The sequence below is a fragment of the Elephas maximus genome, chromosome 2 (genome assembly GCF_024166365.1).
Source record: "Elephas maximus indicus isolate mEleMax1 chromosome 2, mEleMax1 primary haplotype, whole genome shotgun sequence".
Lineage (NCBI taxonomy): Eukaryota > Metazoa > Chordata > Mammalia > Proboscidea > Elephantidae > Elephas > Elephas maximus.
Genome location: NC_064820.1, coordinates 207,694,833 through 207,713,101, shown reverse-complemented (window position 1 = coordinate 207,713,101; position 18,269 = coordinate 207,694,833). Strand labels below are relative to the sequence as shown.

Here is an 18,269-nt window from a genome sequence, read left to right as displayed (position 1 = left end):
TTGTTATGGGTCTGTTCAGATTTTCAACAGCATTTCCTGCAAGTTTGGGTAGGTAGTGTGTTTCTAGTAATTTGTCTATTTCCTCTGTTTTCAAATTTGTTGGAATGTAGTTTTTCATAATACTCTGTTATGGTTCTTTTTATTTCAGTTGCGTCTGTTGCAATGTCCCCAATTTCATTTCTTATTTGGGTTTTTTGCATCATCTCCTTTTTTTTTCTTTTGTCAGTTTGACCAGTGGTTTGTTGATCCTTTCAAATATCCAACTTCTGGTTTTATCAATTCTTTCTATTGTTTTCCTATTCTCTCTGTCATTTATTTCTGCTCTGATCTTTGTTATTTTCTTTCTTCTGGTGGCTGTGGGCTTCTTTTTCTGTTCTCTTTCTATTTGTTCAAGTTGTGCAGCTAATGTTTTGATTTTGTCCTTTTCTTCTTTTTTGATGTGTGCATCTATTACTATAAATTGACCTCTGAGCCCTGCCTTTGCTGTGTCCCAAAGGTTTTGATATGACGTGTTCTCATTCTCGTTCGATTCTAGGTATTTTTTTTTTTTATTCCATCTCTGATTTCTTCTATTACCCAGTGATTTTTAAGCAGGGTGTTATTCAGATTCCATGTAATTGATTTTTTTTTTTCCCTTGCTCTTCCTGTTGTTAATTTCTACTTCGATGTCTTTGTGGTCAGAGAAGATATTTTGTATTATCTCAGTGTTCTGGATTTTGTTGAGGGTTGCTCTGTGGCCTAAGATGTGGTCTATTCTGGAGAACATTCCATGTACATTGGAAAAAAATACATACTTTGCAGCTGTTGGGTGGAGTGTTCTATATACGTCTATGAGGTCAGGTTGGCTGATTATGCCCTTCAGGTCTTCTGTGTCTTTGTTGAGTTTTGTCCAAGGTGTTCTGTCCTTTACAGAGAGTCGTGCGTTGAAGTCTCCTACTATTATTGTGGGACTGTCAAATTCTGTTTTCAGTGCCCTTAGAGTTTGTTTTATGTATTTTGGAGACCGGTCATTGGGTGCATAGATGTTTATTATGGTTAAGTCTTCATGATTGATCATCCCTTTAATCATTATATAGTGCCCTTCTTTGTCTTTTACAATGGTTTTTGTTTTAATGTCTGTTTTGTCTCAGATAAACATCACCACTCCTACTCTTCTTTGGTAGTTATTTACTTGGTATATTTTTTCCATCCTTTGATTTTTAATAAATGTCTGTCTTTTTTTCCAAGGTGTGAGTGTGTCTCTTGTAGACAGCAAATTGATGGATCCTTTTTTTAAAAAATAATTTTTATTGTGCTTTAAGTGAAAGTTTACAAATCAAGTCAGTCTGTCACATATAAGCTTATATACACCTTACTACATACTCCCAATAGTTTCCCCCTAATGAGTCAGCCTGCTCCCTCCTTCCAGTCTCTCCTTTTGTGACTGTTTTGCCAGTTTCTAACCCTCTCTACCCTCCCATCTCCCCTCCAGACAGGAGATGCCAACACAGTCTCAAGTGTCCACCTGATACAAGTAGCTCACTCTTCATCGGCATCTCTCTCCAACCCATTGTCCAGTCCTTTCCAGGTCTGATGAGTTGTCTTTCGGAATGGTTGCTGTCCTGGGCCAACAGAAGGTTTGGGACCATGACTGCTGGGATTCTTCTAGTCTCAGTCGGATCATTAAGTCTGATCTTTTTATGAGAATTTGGGGTCTGCATCCCACTGATCTCCTGCTCCCTCAGGGGTTCTCTGTTGTGCTCCCTGTCAGGACAGTCATCGGTAGTGGCCAGGCACCATCCAGTTCTTCTGGTCTCAGGATGATGTAAGTCTCTGGTTCATGTGGCCCTTTCTGTCTCTTGGGCTCATAGTTATCGTGTGACCTTGGTGATCTTCATTCTCCTTTGATCTACATGGATAGAGACCAATTGATGCATTTTAGATGCCCACTTGTTACCATTTAAGACCCCAGATGCCACACTTCAAAGTGAGGTGCAGAATGTTTTCATAATAGAATTATTTTGCCAATTGACTTAGAAGTCCCCTTAAGCCATAGTCCCCAAACCCCCGTCTGTGCTCCACTGACCTTTGAAGCATTCAGCTTATCCCGGAAACTTCTTTGCTTTTGGTCCAGTCCAGTTGAGCTGACCTTCCGTGTATTGAATATTGTCCTTCCCTTCACCTAAAGGAGTTCTTATCTACTAACTAATAAGTAAAGAACCCTCTCCCACACTCCCTCCCTGCCCCCCTCGTAACCACAAAAGTATGTGTTCTTCTCAGTTTATACTATTTCTCAAGATCTTATAATAGTGGTCTTATACAATATTTGTCCTTTGCATCTTACTAAATTCACTCAACATAGCGCCTTCCAGGTTCCTCCATGTCATGAAATTTTTTACAGATTCACACTCTTCTTTATTGATGCATAGTATTCCATTGTGTGAATATACCACAATTTATTAAACCATTCATCCATTGATGGACACCTCGGTTGCTTTCAGCTTTTTGCTATTGTAAACAGAGCTGCAATAAGCACGGGTGTGCATATATCTGTTTGTGTGAAGGCTCTTGTATCTCTAGGGTGTATTCCGAGGAGTGGGATTTCTGGGTTGTATGGTAGTTCTATTTCTAACTGTTTAAGATAACGCCAGATAGATTTCCAAAGTGGTTGTACCATTTGACATTCCCACCAGCAGTGTATAAGAGTTCCAATCTCTCTGCAGCCTCTCCAACATTTATGATTTTGTGTTTTTTAGATTAATGCCAGCCTTGTTGGAGTGAGATGGAATCTCATTGTAGTTTTAATTTGCATTTCTCTAATGGCTAATGATCGAGAGCATTTTCTCATGTATCTGTTGGCTGCCTGAATATCTTCCTTAGTGAAGTGTGTGTTCATATCCTTTGCCCACTTTTTGATTGGGTTCTTTGTCTTTTTGTGGTTGAGTTTTAACAGAATCGTATAGATTTTAGAGATCAGGCGCTGGTTGGAGATGTCATAGCTGAAAATTTTTTCCCAGTGTGTAGGTGGTCTTTTTACTCTTTTGGTGAAGTCTTTAGATGAGCATAGGTGTTTGATTTTTAGGAGCTCCCAGTTATCTGGTTTCTCTTCATCATTTTTAGTGATGTTTTGTATTCTGTTTATGCCTTGTATTATGGCTCCTAACGTTGTCCCTATTTTTTCTTTCATGATCTTTATCGTTTTAGTCTTTATGTTTAGGTCTTTGATCCACTTGGAGTTAGTTTTTGTGCATGGTGTGAGGTATGGGTCGTGTTTCATTTTTTTGCAAATGGATATCCAGGTATGCCAGCACCATTTGTTAAAAAGACTATCTTTTCCCCAATTAAGTGACACTGGTCCTTTGTCAAATATCAGCTGCTCATGTGTGGATGGATTTATATCTGGGTTCTGAATTCTGTTCCACTGGTCTATGTGCCTGTTGCTGTACCAGTACCAGGCTGTTTTGACTACTGTGGCTGTATAATAGGTTCTGAAATCAGGTAGAGTGAGGCCTCCCACTTTCTTCTTCTTTTTCAGTAATGCTTTACTTATCCGAGGCTTCTTTCCCTTCCATATGAAGTTCGTGATTTGTTTCTCCATCACTTTGAAAATGTCACTGGTATTTGGATCGGAATTGCATTGTATGTATAGATGGCTTTTGGTAGAATAGACATTTTTACTATGTTAAGTCTTCCTATCCGTGAACAAGCTATGTTTTTCCACTTATGTAGGTCATTTTTAGTTTCTTGCACTAGTACTTTGTAGTTTTCTTTGTATAGGTCTTTTACATGTTTGGTAAGATTTATTCCTAAGTATTTTATCTTCTTAGGGGCTACTGTGAATGGTATTTATTTGGTGATTTCCTCTTCGATGTTCTTTTTGTTGATGTAGAGGAATCCAAGTGATTTTTGTATGTTTATCTCATAGCCTGAGACTACGCTGAACTCTTCTATTAGTTTCAGTAGTTTTCTGGAGGATTCCTTAGGGTTTTTTGTGTATAAGATCATGTCATCTGCAAATAGAGATAATTTTACTTCTTCCTTGCCAATCCGGATGCCCTTTATTTCTTTATCTAGCCTAATTGCTCTGGCTAGGACATCTAGCACAATGTTCAATAAGAGTGGGGATAAAGAGCACCCTTGTCTGGTTCCCGTTCTCAAGGTTAATGTTTTCAGGTTCTCTCTATTTAGAGTGATGTTGGCTGTTGGCTTTGCATAGATGCCCTTTATTATGCTGAGGAATTTTCCTTCAATTCTTCTTTTGCTGAGAGTTTTTATCATGAATGGTGTTGGACTTTGTCAAAGGCCTTTTCTGCATCAATTGATAAGATCATGTGGTTTTTGTCTTTTGTTTTATTTATATGGTGAATTACATTAACGGTTTTTCTAATATTAAACCAGCCTTGCATCACAACACCCCACTTGTTCATGGTGGAGTATTTTTTTGATATGTTGTTGAATTCTATTGGCTAGAATTTTGTTGAGGATTTTTGCATCTATGTTCATGAGGGGTATAGGTCTGTAATTTTCTTTTTTTGTGGTGTCTTTACCTGGTTTTGGTACCAGGGATATGGTGGCTTCATAGAATGAGTTAGGTAGTATTCCATCATTTTCTATGCTTTGAAATACCTTTAGTAGTAGTGGTGTTAACTCTTCTCTGAAAGTTTGGTAGAGCTCTGCAGTGAAGTTGTCCAGGCCAGGACTTTTTTTTGTTGGGAGTTTTCTGATTACATTTTCAATCTCTTTTTTTGTTATGGGTCTATTTAATTGTTCTACTTCTGATTGTGTTAGTTTAGGTAGGTAGTGTTTTTCTAGGAATTCGTCCATTTCTTCTAGGTTTGCAAATTTGTTAGAGTACAATTTTTTGTAATAATCTGATATGATTCTTTTAATTTCACTTAGGTCTGTTGTGATATGGCCCATCTCGTTTCTTATTCGGATTATTTGTTTCCTTTCCTGTATTTCTTTTGTTAGTCTGGCCAATGATTTATCAATTTTGTTAATTTTTTCAAAGAACCAGCTTTTGGCTTTGTTAATTCTTTTAATTGTTTTTCTGTTCTCTAATGCATTTAGTTCAGCTCTAATTTCTATTATTTGTTTTCTTCTGGTGCCCAATGGATTCTTTTGTTGCTCGCTTTCTATTTGTTCAAGTTGTAGGGACAGATCTCTGATTTTGGCTCTTTCTTCTTCATGTATGTGTGCATTTATCAATATAAATATACCTCTGAGCCCTGCTTTTGCTGTGTCCCAGAGGTTTTGATAGGAAGTGTTTTCATTCGCATTGCATTCTATGAATTTCTTTATTCCCTCCTTAATGTCTTCTATAACCGAGTCTTTTTTGAGCAGGATATTGTTAAGTTTCCAAGTATTTGTTTTCTTTTTCCCTGATTTTTCTGTTATTGATTTCCACTTTTATGGCCTTGTGGTCTGAGAAGATGCTTTGTGATATTTTAATGTTTTGGATTCTGCAAAGGTTTGTTTTATGACCTAATATGTGGTCTATTCTAGAGAACGTTCCATGTGCACTAGAAAAAAAAGTGTACTTTGCAGCTGTTGGTTGGAGTGTTCTGTATAAGTCTATGAGGTCAAGTTGGTTGATTGTAGCAATTAGGTCTTCCGTGTCTCTATTGAGCTTCTTACTGGAAGTCCGGTCCTTCTCCAAACGCACTGTGTTGAAGTCTCCTACTATAATTGTGGAGGTGTCTATCTCACTTTTCAGTTCTGTTAAAGTTTGTTGTATGTATCTTGCAGCCCTGTCATTGGGTGCATAAATATTTAATATGGTTATATATTCCTGGTCAATTGTCCCTTTTATCATTATGTAGTGTCCTTCATTATCCTTTGTGGTGGATTTAACTCTAAAGTCTATTTTCTCAGAAATTAGTATTGCTACTCCTGCTCTTTTTTGCTTATTGTTTGCTTGATATGTTTTTTTCATCCTTTGAGTTTTAGTTTGTTTGTGTCTCTAAGTCTAAGGTGTGTCTCTTGTAGGCAGCATATAGGTGGATCGTGTTTTTTTTTCCAGTCTGAGATGCTCTGTCTCTTTATTAGTGAGTTTATTCCATTTACGTTCAGCGTAATTATAGATAAGTGTGTGTTTAGTGCTGTCTTTTTGATGCCTTTTTGTGTGTGTTGTTGACAATTTCATTTTTCCACTTACTTTTTTGTGCTGAGACGTTTTTCTTTGTAAATTATGTGTTCCTCGTTTTTATAGTAGTTGAATTTATGTTTGCTGAGTCGTTATGTTTTTCTTGTTTTTTATTTTGTGTTGTGGAATTTTTAGACCTCTTTGTGGTTACTTTAATATTTACCCCTATTTTTCTAAGTAAAAACCTAATTTATTGTCTTATATCACCTTGTTTTCCCCTCCATATGACAGTTTTATACCTACTGTATTTAGTCCCTCTTTTTGATTATTGTGATCTTTTACATATTGACTTCAGTGATTCCCTGTTTTGAGCATTTTTTTCTTTTAAAAAATTAATCTTAATTTGTTTTTGTGATTTCCCTATTTGAGTTGATATCAGGATGTTCTGTTCTGTGACCTTGTGTTGTGCTGGTATCGATATTATTGATTTTCTGAGCAAACAATTTCCTTTAGTATTACTTGTAGCTTTGGTTTGGTTTTTGCAAATTCTCTAAGCTTGTATATATCTGTAAATGTTTTAATTTCACCTTCATATTTGAGAGAGAGTTTTGGTGTATATATGGTCCTTGGCTGGCAGTTTTTCTCCTTCAGTGCTCTATATATGTCATCCCATTGCTTTCTTGACTGCCTGGTTTCTGCTGAGTAGTCTGAACCTATTCTTATTGATTCTCCTTTGTAGGAGACCTTTCTTTCATCCCTGGCTGCTTCTAAAATTTTCTCTTTATCTTTGGTTTTGGCAAGTTTGATGATAATATGTCTTGGTGATTTTCTTTTTGGATCAATCTTAAATGGGGTTTGATGAACATCTTGGATAGATATCCCTTTGTCTTTCATGATGTCAGGGAAGTTTTCTGCCAACAGATCTTCAACTATTCTCTCTGTATTTTCTGTTATCCCTTCCTGTTCTAGAACTGCAGTCACAAGCAAGTTATTCTTCTTGATAGAGTCCCACATGATTCTTAGGGTTTCTTCATTTTTTTTTAATTCTTTTTTTCTCATTTTTCTTCAACTATTTTTTTTATATTGGTGTCAATTGCCTTATCCTGTAACTCCCCCACTCTGCATTCCAATTGCTCAATTCTTCTCCTCTGACTTCCTATTGAGTTGTCTAATTCTGTAAGTTTACTGTTAATCTTTTGGATTTCTGAATGCTCTCTCTCTATGGATTCTTGCAACTTATTAATTTTTCCACTATGTTCTTGAATAATCTTTTTGATTTCTTCAACTGCTTTATCAGTGTGTTCCTTGGCTTTTTCTGTAGATTGTCTTATTTCATTTCTGAGGTCTTCCCTGATGTCTTGAAGCATTCGGTATATTAGTTTGTTATATTCTGCATCTGGCAATTCCAGGATTGTATCTTCATTTGGGAAAGATTTTGATTCTTTAATTTGGTGAGTTGTAGAAGCAATCATGGTCTGCTTCTTTATGTGGTTTAGTATAGATTGCTGTCTCCAAGCCATCTGTAAGATATTGTACTGATTTATTTTATGTTTGCTCACTGAGTCTTATCTTGTTTTGTTTTCTTTCAATATACGTAGATGGGCTACTAGATTGCACTGTCTTGATTGTTGTAGCCTTTGAATCACTTATGTCCTATTACTAGCTGTTTTGGGCTGTTACCAGATATATAAGCCTAAGAGTCCATTCACTATTCTTTAGTAGAATCTGATTTTGGGTCACCAAGTGTGTGGTGTAGACTGTCACCTATCCACCTAGAGGAGTAGTGGTGCTGGCTGTGTGCACCAGATTCTAGTAGCAGCAGGGGGTCACACTCTGGGGGGGCAGAATGCTGACAGGCTTCCCCCAAGTGCCAGTGAGGTAGCCATGTCTCTATTTTTAAAGCACTTTGGTGGGTGGTCTCTGCAGCTGTACCTTAGGCACCCAATGCATGTACCTCTACGAATTGGTAGGTGTCACCATCCTCAGACACCTAAGGCAGGAGGCTAGGTGGTCTGAGGGGAGCTTCAGCCCTCAGTTCCTAGTTGTGGGTCAGTGAGGCCTCTGTTTAATAAGCAGAGATATCAGACCTGGGAAACTTTTCTTTCCAGTAATCAGCTAAAACAATTACTGTCAGATCCCTATCAGAATTGCCTTTGCATTATAATAGCCACCTTGTTCCCTGTAGAGATGAAAGCCCAAGACTGTGGATCTCATACACTTGGCTGGAGCTGGTTCTGTATTTTAGTCCAATTTCGGGAAGTCAGGGAAGGATTTTTGGTCCCTGGGTTTTTCGTAGCTGCTTCTCTCAGGCCGGGAGAATGGGTTAGGAAAAGACCAAAAACACACACACACACACAAAGATACCACAGAGAACTTCACTCTCTGGCTCAGGAAATTCCAACATTAATGAAGCTGCCTGGGAAGGGGAGGAGAGGGATCAGATAGATAGGAGAGAGTAGCACCCAGGAATATAGAGAAAGTTACTTATCTTGCTTGGTGATGACTGTTTTATTTGACATTCCCGAGGGGTGTGTAGCCTGTCTGCGTTTGCTGAGTCAAGATTGCCCCCGAGGGTCAGCCCTGCGTCCTTTGCTTGTGCTGTCTCAGAAGCCGTGGTCAGTTCCTCTGCTCCCAGTCCAAAGCCCAGTGCCAAGGTTCTCCGGCTAGGACACCACACTCCAGGCTCCAAAACCAGTCGCTGCCTCCCGGTGACTTTTCCTCCTGTCAGCCACTTTGCTGCGCTGCCTGCATGCACTGTCTGGGCTTCCCCCGAGGTCACTTCTGGGGGCTAGGGCTGCGTCCTATGTTTGCGCCATATCAGGATGCCGTTCTCAGCTCCCCTGCTCCCAATCCAAAGCCCGGTGCCAAGGTTTTCTGACCGGGACGCTGTCTCCAGGCTCTGAAAACACTCGTTGCTTCCCCATGGTTGCGCGTTCTCAGTCTCTGTTACTCAGGTGAACTCTTTAGATCTGTGTTTGATGGTCAGGGTTCGTAGATTGTCATGTATGTGATTGATTCACTTGTTTTTCTGAGTCTTTGTTGCAAGAGGGATCCTAGGTAGCTTCTACCTAGTCAGCCATCTTGGCTCTGCCACCTCCTTTTGTTTTTAATCCATTCTGTCACTCTGTGTCTCTTTATGGTGCATTTATGCCATTTATGTTCAGTGTAATTATTGATAGTTGTGAGTTTGCTGTCATTTTGTAGTGCTTTTTTTTGCAGTGCTGACATTTTCTTTGTTCCTCTTACTCTCCTGTGCTGAGTTCCTTTTGTTTGTGGATTTCTTTTTCATTTCTTTTGTTTTCATAGATTTTGTTTTTATTGAGACTTTATGTTTCTCTTCTTTATTTTGATTACTAGGTTCATTAACTTTCTTTTTGGTTACCTTGAAATTTGCCCCTATTGTCCTAGGTTTGAACCAGTCTTTTATTACTTGGTTTCACCTTGCCTTCCTTTGCATTAGAAAGTTCTATACCTACACTGTTTATTTGCTCTCTTATTGCTCTGACATTGTTGTCATTTCCAGATTAACCTTTCTGGTTCCCTGCCGTAAGTCTTTTGGTTGGTATCTTGCTAGTACCATTTTACATCCTAGATTCAGGCTGAGGTCTGATGTCGTTTCTTCTCAGACCAAAGGACTTCCTTTAATAATCCTTGTAAGTTTGATTTGGTTTTTACACATTCCCTTAATGTCTGTTTGTCTGGAAATGGCCTAATTTCATACCATATTTGAATGAGAGCTTTGCAGGATATATTATTCTTTGTTGGCAATTTTTTTCTTTCAATGTTTTATGTATGTCATACTATTGCCTTTCTGTCTGCATGGTTTCTGCCAAGCAATCAGAGCTTAGTCTAATTGTTTCTCCTCTGTATGTGACTTTTTGTTTTTCTCAAACTGCTCTACGGATTTTTTCGTCTTTGGTTTTAGCAAATGTGATTATGATATGCTTTCATGATTTTCTTTTGGGATCTCTATTATATGGAGCTCATGGAAATTCTTGGATGGTCAGCTTTTCATTTTTCATGATGTTAGGGAAGTTTTCATTTTTTTTGCAGATGGATATCCAGTTATGCTAGCACCATGTGTTAAAGACACTGTCGTTTCCCAAATTAACAAACTTTAGGCCTTTGTCAAATATCAGCTGCTCATAGGTGGATGGATTTATGTCTGGATTCTCAATTTTGTTCCACTGGTCTATGTATCTGTTGTTGCACCAGTACCAGCCTCTTTTGAATACTGTAGCAGTATAATAGGTTCTAAAATCAGGTAGTTCAAGGCCTCCCACTTTGTTTTTCTTTTTTAGTAATGCTTTTCTTATCCGGGGCTTCTTCCCTTTCCATATGAAGTTGGTGATTTGTTTCTCCATCTCATTGAAAAATGTCATTGGAATTCGGATCGGGATTACATTGTATCTGTAGATCACTTTGAGTAGATCAGACATTTTCACAATGTTGAGTCTTCCTATCCATGAGCAAGGTATGTTTTTCCACTACTTAGGTCTCTTTTGGTTTCTTGCAGTAGTGTCTTGTAGTTTTCTTTTTATAGGTCTTTTACATTTCTGGTTAGATTTATCCCTAAGTATTTCATCTTCTTGGGGATTATTGTAAATGGTATTGATTCGGTGATTTCCTCTTCAAAGTTCTCTTTGCTGAGGTAGAGGAATCCAACTGATTTTTGTAAGTTTATCTTGTATCCTGATACTTTGCTGAAATCTTCTATTAGTTCCAGTAGTATTCCTGTGGATTCTTTGGGGTTATTCTTTGTATAAGGTCATTTCATTTGCAAATAGATCTACTTTTACTTCTTCCTTACCAGTTTGGATATGCTTTTTTCTTTTTGTATACTAATTGCTCTGGCTGGGACCTCCAGCACAATGTTGAATAAGAATGGTGATAAAGGGCATCCTTGTCTAGTTCCCATTTTCAAAAGGAGAGCTTTCAGACTCTCTCCATTTAGGATGATGTTGGCTGTTGGCTTTGTATAAATGCCTTTTATCATGTTGATAATTCCTATTTTGCTGAAAGTTTTTATCATGAATGGGTGTTAGACTTTCTCAAATACCTTTTCTGCATCAGTTAATAAGATCATGTGGTTCTTGTCTTTTGTTTTATTTATGTGATGGATTACAGTGATTGTTTTTCTAATGTTAAACCATCCCTGCATACCTGGTGTGAATTCTACTTGGTCATGGTGAATTATTTTTTTGATATGTTGTTGAATTCTGTTGGCGAGAATTGTGTTAGGGATGTTTCTATGTTCATGAGGATATATGTGCATAATTTTCTTTTTTTGTGGTGGTGTGCTTACTGGTTTTGTTATCAGGGTTATGTTGGCTTCATAGAATGAGTTTGGGAGTATTCCCTCTTTTTCTACCCTCTGAAATATCTTTAGTAGTAGTGGTGTTAACTCTTCTCTGAAAGTTTGATAGATATCTCCAGTGAAGGCATCAGGACCAGGGCTTTTTTGTTGTTGTTGTTTTGGGGAGTTTTTAAATTACCTTTTAAATCTCTTTTGTTATTGGGTTATTTAGTCGTTCTAACTCTGTTTGTGTTAGTTTAGGTAGGTGGTGAATTCCTAGAAATTTGTCCATTTCCTCTAGATTTTCAAATTTGGTAGAGTACAATATTTCATAGTATTCTGTTGTGATTCTTTTAATATCAGTTTGTTTTATTTTGAAATTGCCCATCTCCTTTCTTATTTGGGTTTTTTGTTTACTCTCCTGTTTTTCTTTTGCCAATTTGGCCAATGGTTTACCGATTTTGTTGATCTTTTCAAAGAACCAGTTTTTAGTCTTGTTAACTCTTTCAATTGTTTTTGTGTTATCTTTCATTTAATTCTGCTTTAATTTTTATTATTTACTTTCTTTTGGTGCCCAAAGACATCTTTTGCTTCTCTCTTTCTATTTGTTCAAGTCGTAAGGATAATTCTTTGATTTGGCCGTTTCTTCTTTTTGGATGTTTACATTTATTGCTATAAATTGACCTCTGATGGCTGCTTTACCTGTGTCCTAAAGGTTCTGGTAGGATGTGTTTTCATTTGCATTTGATTCTGTGAATTTGTTTATTCCATCCTTGCTTTCTTATATAACCTAGTATTTTTTTGAGCAAGGTGTTGTTCAGTTTCCATGTGTTTGATTTTTTTTCCTTGCTTTTTCTGTTTTTGATTTCTACGTTCATGGCTTTATGGTCAGAAGAGATGCTTTGTAATATTTTGATGCTTTGCATTCTGTTAAGGCTTGGTTTATGGCCTAATATGTGGTCTATTCTGGAGAATGTTCCATGTGCGTTGGAAAAGAAAGTATACTTGGCTGCTTTTGTGTGGAGTGTTCTGTATATGTCTATGAGGTCAATTTGGTTGATTGTGGCATTTAGATCTTCTGTGTCTTTATTGAGCTTCTTCCTGGATGTTCTGTCCTTCACTGGAAGTGGTGTGTTGAAGTATCCTACTATTATTGTGGAGATGTCTACCTCTCTTTTCAATGCTATCAGTGTTTGTTTTATGTATTTTGGAGCCCTGTCATTGGGTGCATAAACATCTATTATGGTTATGTCTTCCTGGTGTATCGACCCTTTAATCATTATATAGTGTCCTTCCTTAACCTTTGTTATGGATTTTACTTTAATGTCTGTTTCATCAGAAGTTAATATTGCCACATTGCAAAATGAGTTTAGGCTGTCATTTTGGTGTATTATTTTTTGTGTGTGTTGTTGATAGTTTCTTTGTTCGTTTAATTTTCTGTGCTGAGTCATTTTTCTTTGTGTATTTTATTTTCATCTTTTTTTCTTGTTGCTTTTGTATTTGCTGAGTCTTTATATTTTTCTTGCTTTTTATTTTGATATGTAGGATTGTTAGTTTCCTTTGTGGTTAGCTTAACATTTACCCCTCCCTATTTTTCTAAGTTTAAACCAATCTGTTATTTATTTCCCCTTGACTTCCTGTCCATATGAAAGGTCTGTGACTACCTTTTTCAGTCACTCTTTTTCATTTTAATGTTGTCATCTTTTACATATTTACATTTCTGTTTCCCTATTTTCAGTATTTATCTCTGCTTTGTTTTTGTGACTTCCCTATCTGGGTTGATATCTGGTTGCTCTGTGCTCTGTTCTAGTCTTGGGTTGTTATCGAATGTTATTGATTTTCTAACTGGAGGATTCCCTTTAGTATTTCATGTAATTTTTTCTGCCAATTCCCAAAATTTGTATTTATCTGAAAATGCCTTAGTTTTGCCATATTTCAGAGACAGCTCTGCTGGATATATAATTCTTGGCTGGCATTATTTTTTTCCTTCAAGGTTTTATATATGTCATCCCAATGCCTTCTTGCCTGCATGGTTTCTGCTGAGTAGTCTGAGCTTAGTCTTATTGATTGTTCTTTGTAGGTGCCTTTTTGTTTATCCCTAGCCACTCTTAAAATTCTCTCGTTATCTTGGTTTTGGCAAGATTGATTATAATATGTCTTGGTGACTTTCTTTTGGGATCTACCTTGTTTGAGGTTCAATGAGCATCTTGAATAGATATCTTTGCATCTTTTGCAATATCAGGGAAGTTTTCTGCCAACAAATCTTCAACAATTCTATCTATATTTTCTGTTATACCCTGCGTCTTGTACTTCAATCGCTTTTAGGTTATTCCTCTTCATAAAGTCCCACGTAATTCTTAGTGTTCATTTTTTTTTAATTCTTTTGTCTTATTTTTCCTCAAATAAGTTGGTGTTAAGTGTTTTATTTTCAACCTCACTAATTCTGATTTTCATTTCCTCAATTTTCCTCCTATTACATTCTACTGAATTGTCTAATTCTGAAATTTTATTGTTAATCTTCTGGATTTCTGTTTGTCTCTCTATGGATTCTTGCAGCCTGTTAAATTTGTTATTATGTGCCTCTCTAATTTTCTTAAGTTTCTCTTTCCTTTATCTGTGTGTTGCTTGGCTTATTCTGCATTTTGTCTGACCTCCTTCCTGATCCCTTGAAGGGTTCTTTATATTAATATGTTGTCTTCTACTTCTGGTAATTCCAGGAAATTATCTTCCTCTGGAAGGTTTCTCATTTCTTTGTTTTGGGAGCTTGCTGAAGCCATTGTGGTCTGCCTGTTTATATGATATAATATTGACTGTTGTCTCCAAGTCATCAATAAGTTATATTTATTTATTTTATGTTTGTTTACTATGTCCTAGTTTCTTGTTTTGTTTTGTTTTGATATGGCTAAATAGGCTGCTCATGTGAGCTAGTTTGATTATTGAGGCCTTTGAGGCTCTAATGTTCTCTCTCCAGGTGGTGACATCTGTTCCTAGGAAAATGAGGCTAGAAGTCCATTTACTTTTATTGTATCATTTCTGTTCAGATGTCCAGGTAGTCAGTCACTACATGTTTGGTGCAGGCTCTCATCTACAGTCCTATACAGGCAGGGGTGATTGGTGTAGGCACAGGTATTTGGGTGCAGAAGGGGGTCATGCACTGAGCTAGGCAAGGGGCTTGCCCTTGAGTGTCTGGGAGGAACATATGTTCCTGTTCCCTAGAGTGCATAGGTGGGTCGGTTTTGCAGCTGGATTCTGGACTCCCAATGATGTTGGCTGTAGGACTGGGAGGCACCACTTATTCTTGAACCCAGTCACGGGTGGCTATGTGGTGTGTGTGGAGCCACCAGTCCTCAGAGCCCTGATATGGGTAGGTGAGGACCCTGCTTAATAGTAGAGTGGTGTCAAATGTCATAAGCCTACCACTTCACCATATACCTGATACAGTCGAAGTTAATATTTACTTATATACCCTGTTGTACCATACTAATGAGGGCTGATGCTGTTGAAAGGGCCTACACAGGTCTATGCAGGGGTGAAAGGCATTCAAAGTCCATGGAACCCTTGTGCCTGTGCCTGTGCCTAGCCAAGGGAGCTGTGCCTGCCCTGAGTTCTCAGCGTAGGGGACCTGGCTGATTATTTTTTTTTCCTGGTTGTTAGTTTGCTCCATCTCTGAGGCAGGAAGAATGGCTCAGGGCACATGACGAGTTGTACTTCCATCCCAAGGTATGCAGCAGTCTCTGAGTCCAGCCTGGGTGCAGAGCTGGGAGGGGTCAGGTAAATGGGAGAGAGGTTTTTCCCAAAGGAATATTTTTTGATTTGCACAGTAGGAAATACACATGTACTTTTCTTTTCCCGATTGAGCGTTGCTTTTCACTGATTCTGGAGGCTTGTATGGAAACTCCTCAGTGCTTGTGAACCCTCTCTTCCTCCCCGCCACTCAGTCTGATTTCTCAACTTTGCCTTTGATGTCCAGGGCTCCTAGAGTGTCATATATAATTGATTCACTTGTTTTTTTGGGTCTTTGTTGTAAGAGGGACCACAGGAAATATCTAACTTCTCTTCCATCTTGTTTCTGCCCTTTTGAAAATTTTTAGAAGATGGTGGTGATGCTGATCATAAGAAAAATGCATTTAATAAAAACAGTGATTTAAATTTACATCTATGGTAGTTCATTCACATCGCCTCTGTCTTTTTGTGACTCTCTTAATAGCTTTCTCTCTCTCACATGCACACACACATTCACAAACACACATGCACATGACCAGAATATGTTTAGATGTTGTTTAGCTCAAACATTCTAATGTGATGGGTAAGGCATGGTGTGCATCCTTAAGCGTTATGTGTAGCACTGTAGTACTATAGTACCCGCCAACATCTTATCCAACAAATTTAAAGAATAATTGATTTTAAATGATAAATTTTATTGAAAACCTTCTGGAATAGATTAGTTGCTGGATATCAGTACCAAGAAAATATTCTCAAATTGTTTCTTCCAACTGTTGGAAGTTCATTGCCTAACAATTAATCCATATTTTTTTATTTTTGTTCCCTCAGGATGTTATCATTTTATTTGTGAGATTCTAGATCATATCAGTACCATGGTGGAATCCATGGAAGAGTATAACACATCCTCTACAGACTTTACCTTCACGGGGCTGTTCACCAGAAAGGATACTGCAGGACTTCTTTTTGCCATCATCACTGTTATCCTCTTCACTGCGCTGATGGCTAATGGGATCATGATCTTCCTGATCCACACTGACTCACATCTCCAAACTCCCATGTACTTCTTGCTCAGCCACCTCTCCATCATTGACATGATGTATACCTCTACCATTGTGCCCAAGATGCTGGTAGATTATATGCTGGGCCAAAGGACCATCTCCTTTGCGGGCTGCACAGCTCAGCACTTCCTTTATGTCACCTTGGTGGGAGCAGAATTCTTCCTGTTGGGCCTCATGGCCTATGACCGCTATGTGGCCATCTGCAACCCTCTGAGATACCCTGTCCTCATGAGTCACAAGATCTGTTGGATGATCATAGCAGGATCCTGGTTTGGGGGGTCTTTGGATGGCTTCCTCCTAACCCCCATCACCATGAGCTTTCCCTTCTGCAACTCCCGGGAGATTAATCATTTCTTCTGTGAGGCGCCTGCCGTCCTGAACTTGGCATGTGCAGACACAGCCCTCTATGAGACAGTGATGTATGTGTGCTGTGTTTTGATGCTGCTGATTCCTTTCTCCGTGGTGATTGCCTCCTATGCCCGAATCCTGACCACAGTCCACCACATGAGCTCAGTGGAGGGGAGGAAGAAAGCATTTGCCACCTGCTCATCTCACATAACTGTGGTTACCTTGTTCTATGGGGCTGCCATGTACACATACATGCTGCCGCACTCTTACCACACGCCAGCTCAGGACAAAATTTTCTCCGTATTCTATACCATCCTCACACCCGTGCTAAACCCCGTCATCTACAGTCTGAGGAACAAAGACGTGACTGGTGCTCTGAGGCGGGCCTTGGGGAAGTTCACATCTTCACAAAGGGTGTCAGGGGATGCCTTTTGATGGCTTTTTCCCATTTGAGTGGTGAATGGGAGAGTCTGTGGCCAGTATGTTCATGCTGTCATTGAAGGATTAAATTGGAGAGAACGCTGCCAAAAAAAAAAAAAAAGTATATAAAAATGTGCCCTGTTTGTACCCCTTCCTTTATCCTTTCTTCTTTCATTTTTTAAAAATGTCTCTTTCTCCTGCTCTATTCACTTGTATTAAAAGTAAATGCCCCATGGTTTCCAGAAACATAATTAAAAAAAAAATCTTCTGGAGTTTTACCTTTTAAAGGTAAAATAAATCACATTCTATTTTCAGTTGTGTAAACTATATTGACGGAGGGAAGGTGGCACTTTTGGAATTTGTGACACTACTGTATAAATCTAGCTCACCATCTAAGTGTAAGAGAAATATTATCTTTTCTATTTTTTTTGAGCAATACTATGATCCATCCTTTTAGAAGGAGAATTGGTGTATGTGCTCCCATTTGTCAGGGGGTAAAAAGAGTCGTAAATAATTTTTTCAACTGTCATTGTACTCACTACAATCATTAGGTGTTTTTTGCTTTTGGTAAAAATATGGTATTTAACTTGTTTGCTTGCAACACACTAGTAAGTTATTTTTCAGATGAGTTAAAATTGATGGTTTAGGGCAAAGGACATTTACCAGAGAAGGCAACATGAGAGTTTTGTTCGCTTGAAGGGGTTTCCAGGAGGTTAGAGAAACTTACTTGAATGTTAATTGGAAGGATACTGTTATAGATTGAAGTGTGTCCCTCCAAACTATGTGTCAACTTGGCTAGGCCATGATTCCCAGTATTGTATGGCTGTCATTCTATTTCATGATCTGACGTGATAATCCTATGTGTCGTAAATCCTAACCCCTGGGTGTTAATGAGCCAGGATTACAGGCAGTTATGTTAATGAGGCCAGACTCAATCTGCATGGTTAGGATGTATTTTGAGTCAATCTCTTTTGAAGTATACAAGACAGAAGCAAGCAGAGAGAAGAGGGACCTCATACCACCAAGAAAGAAGTGCCAGGAGCAGAGCACATCCTTTGGACCAGGGGTCCCTGTGCTGAGAAGCTCCTAGACCAGGGGAAGATTGATGACAACAACCTTCCCCCATAGCTGACAGAGACAGAAAGTTTTCCACTGGGATTTCTACCCTGAATTCTTACTTCTAGCCTCCTAAACTGTGAGAGAATAAATTTCAGTTTGTTAAAGCCATTCACTGGTGGTATTTCTGTTATAGCAGCTCTAGATAACTAAGACAGATACTAAAATCACTTTTCAATTATGCCACAGGGTCATCAAGGTTAAGCGTATGTCAGCCAGGTAATACCAGTTAGCTCATGATTTA

The 18,269-nt window shown here is 38.3% G+C and overlaps 1 protein-coding gene across 1 annotated transcript; it reads left to right on the top strand.

The window, feature by feature from the left end:
- Nucleotides 1–15,850: 15,850 nt before the first annotated feature.
- LOC126070482 (olfactory receptor 2T1) lies at nt 15,851–16,924 on the top strand. Its single transcript, XM_049874679.1, has one exon. The coding sequence runs from the start codon at nt 15,956–15,958 to the stop codon at nt 16,922–16,924; it is 969 nt and encodes a 322-aa protein (XP_049730636.1). The 5' UTR covers nt 15,851–15,955.
- Nucleotides 16,925–18,269: the final 1,345 nt, after the last annotated feature.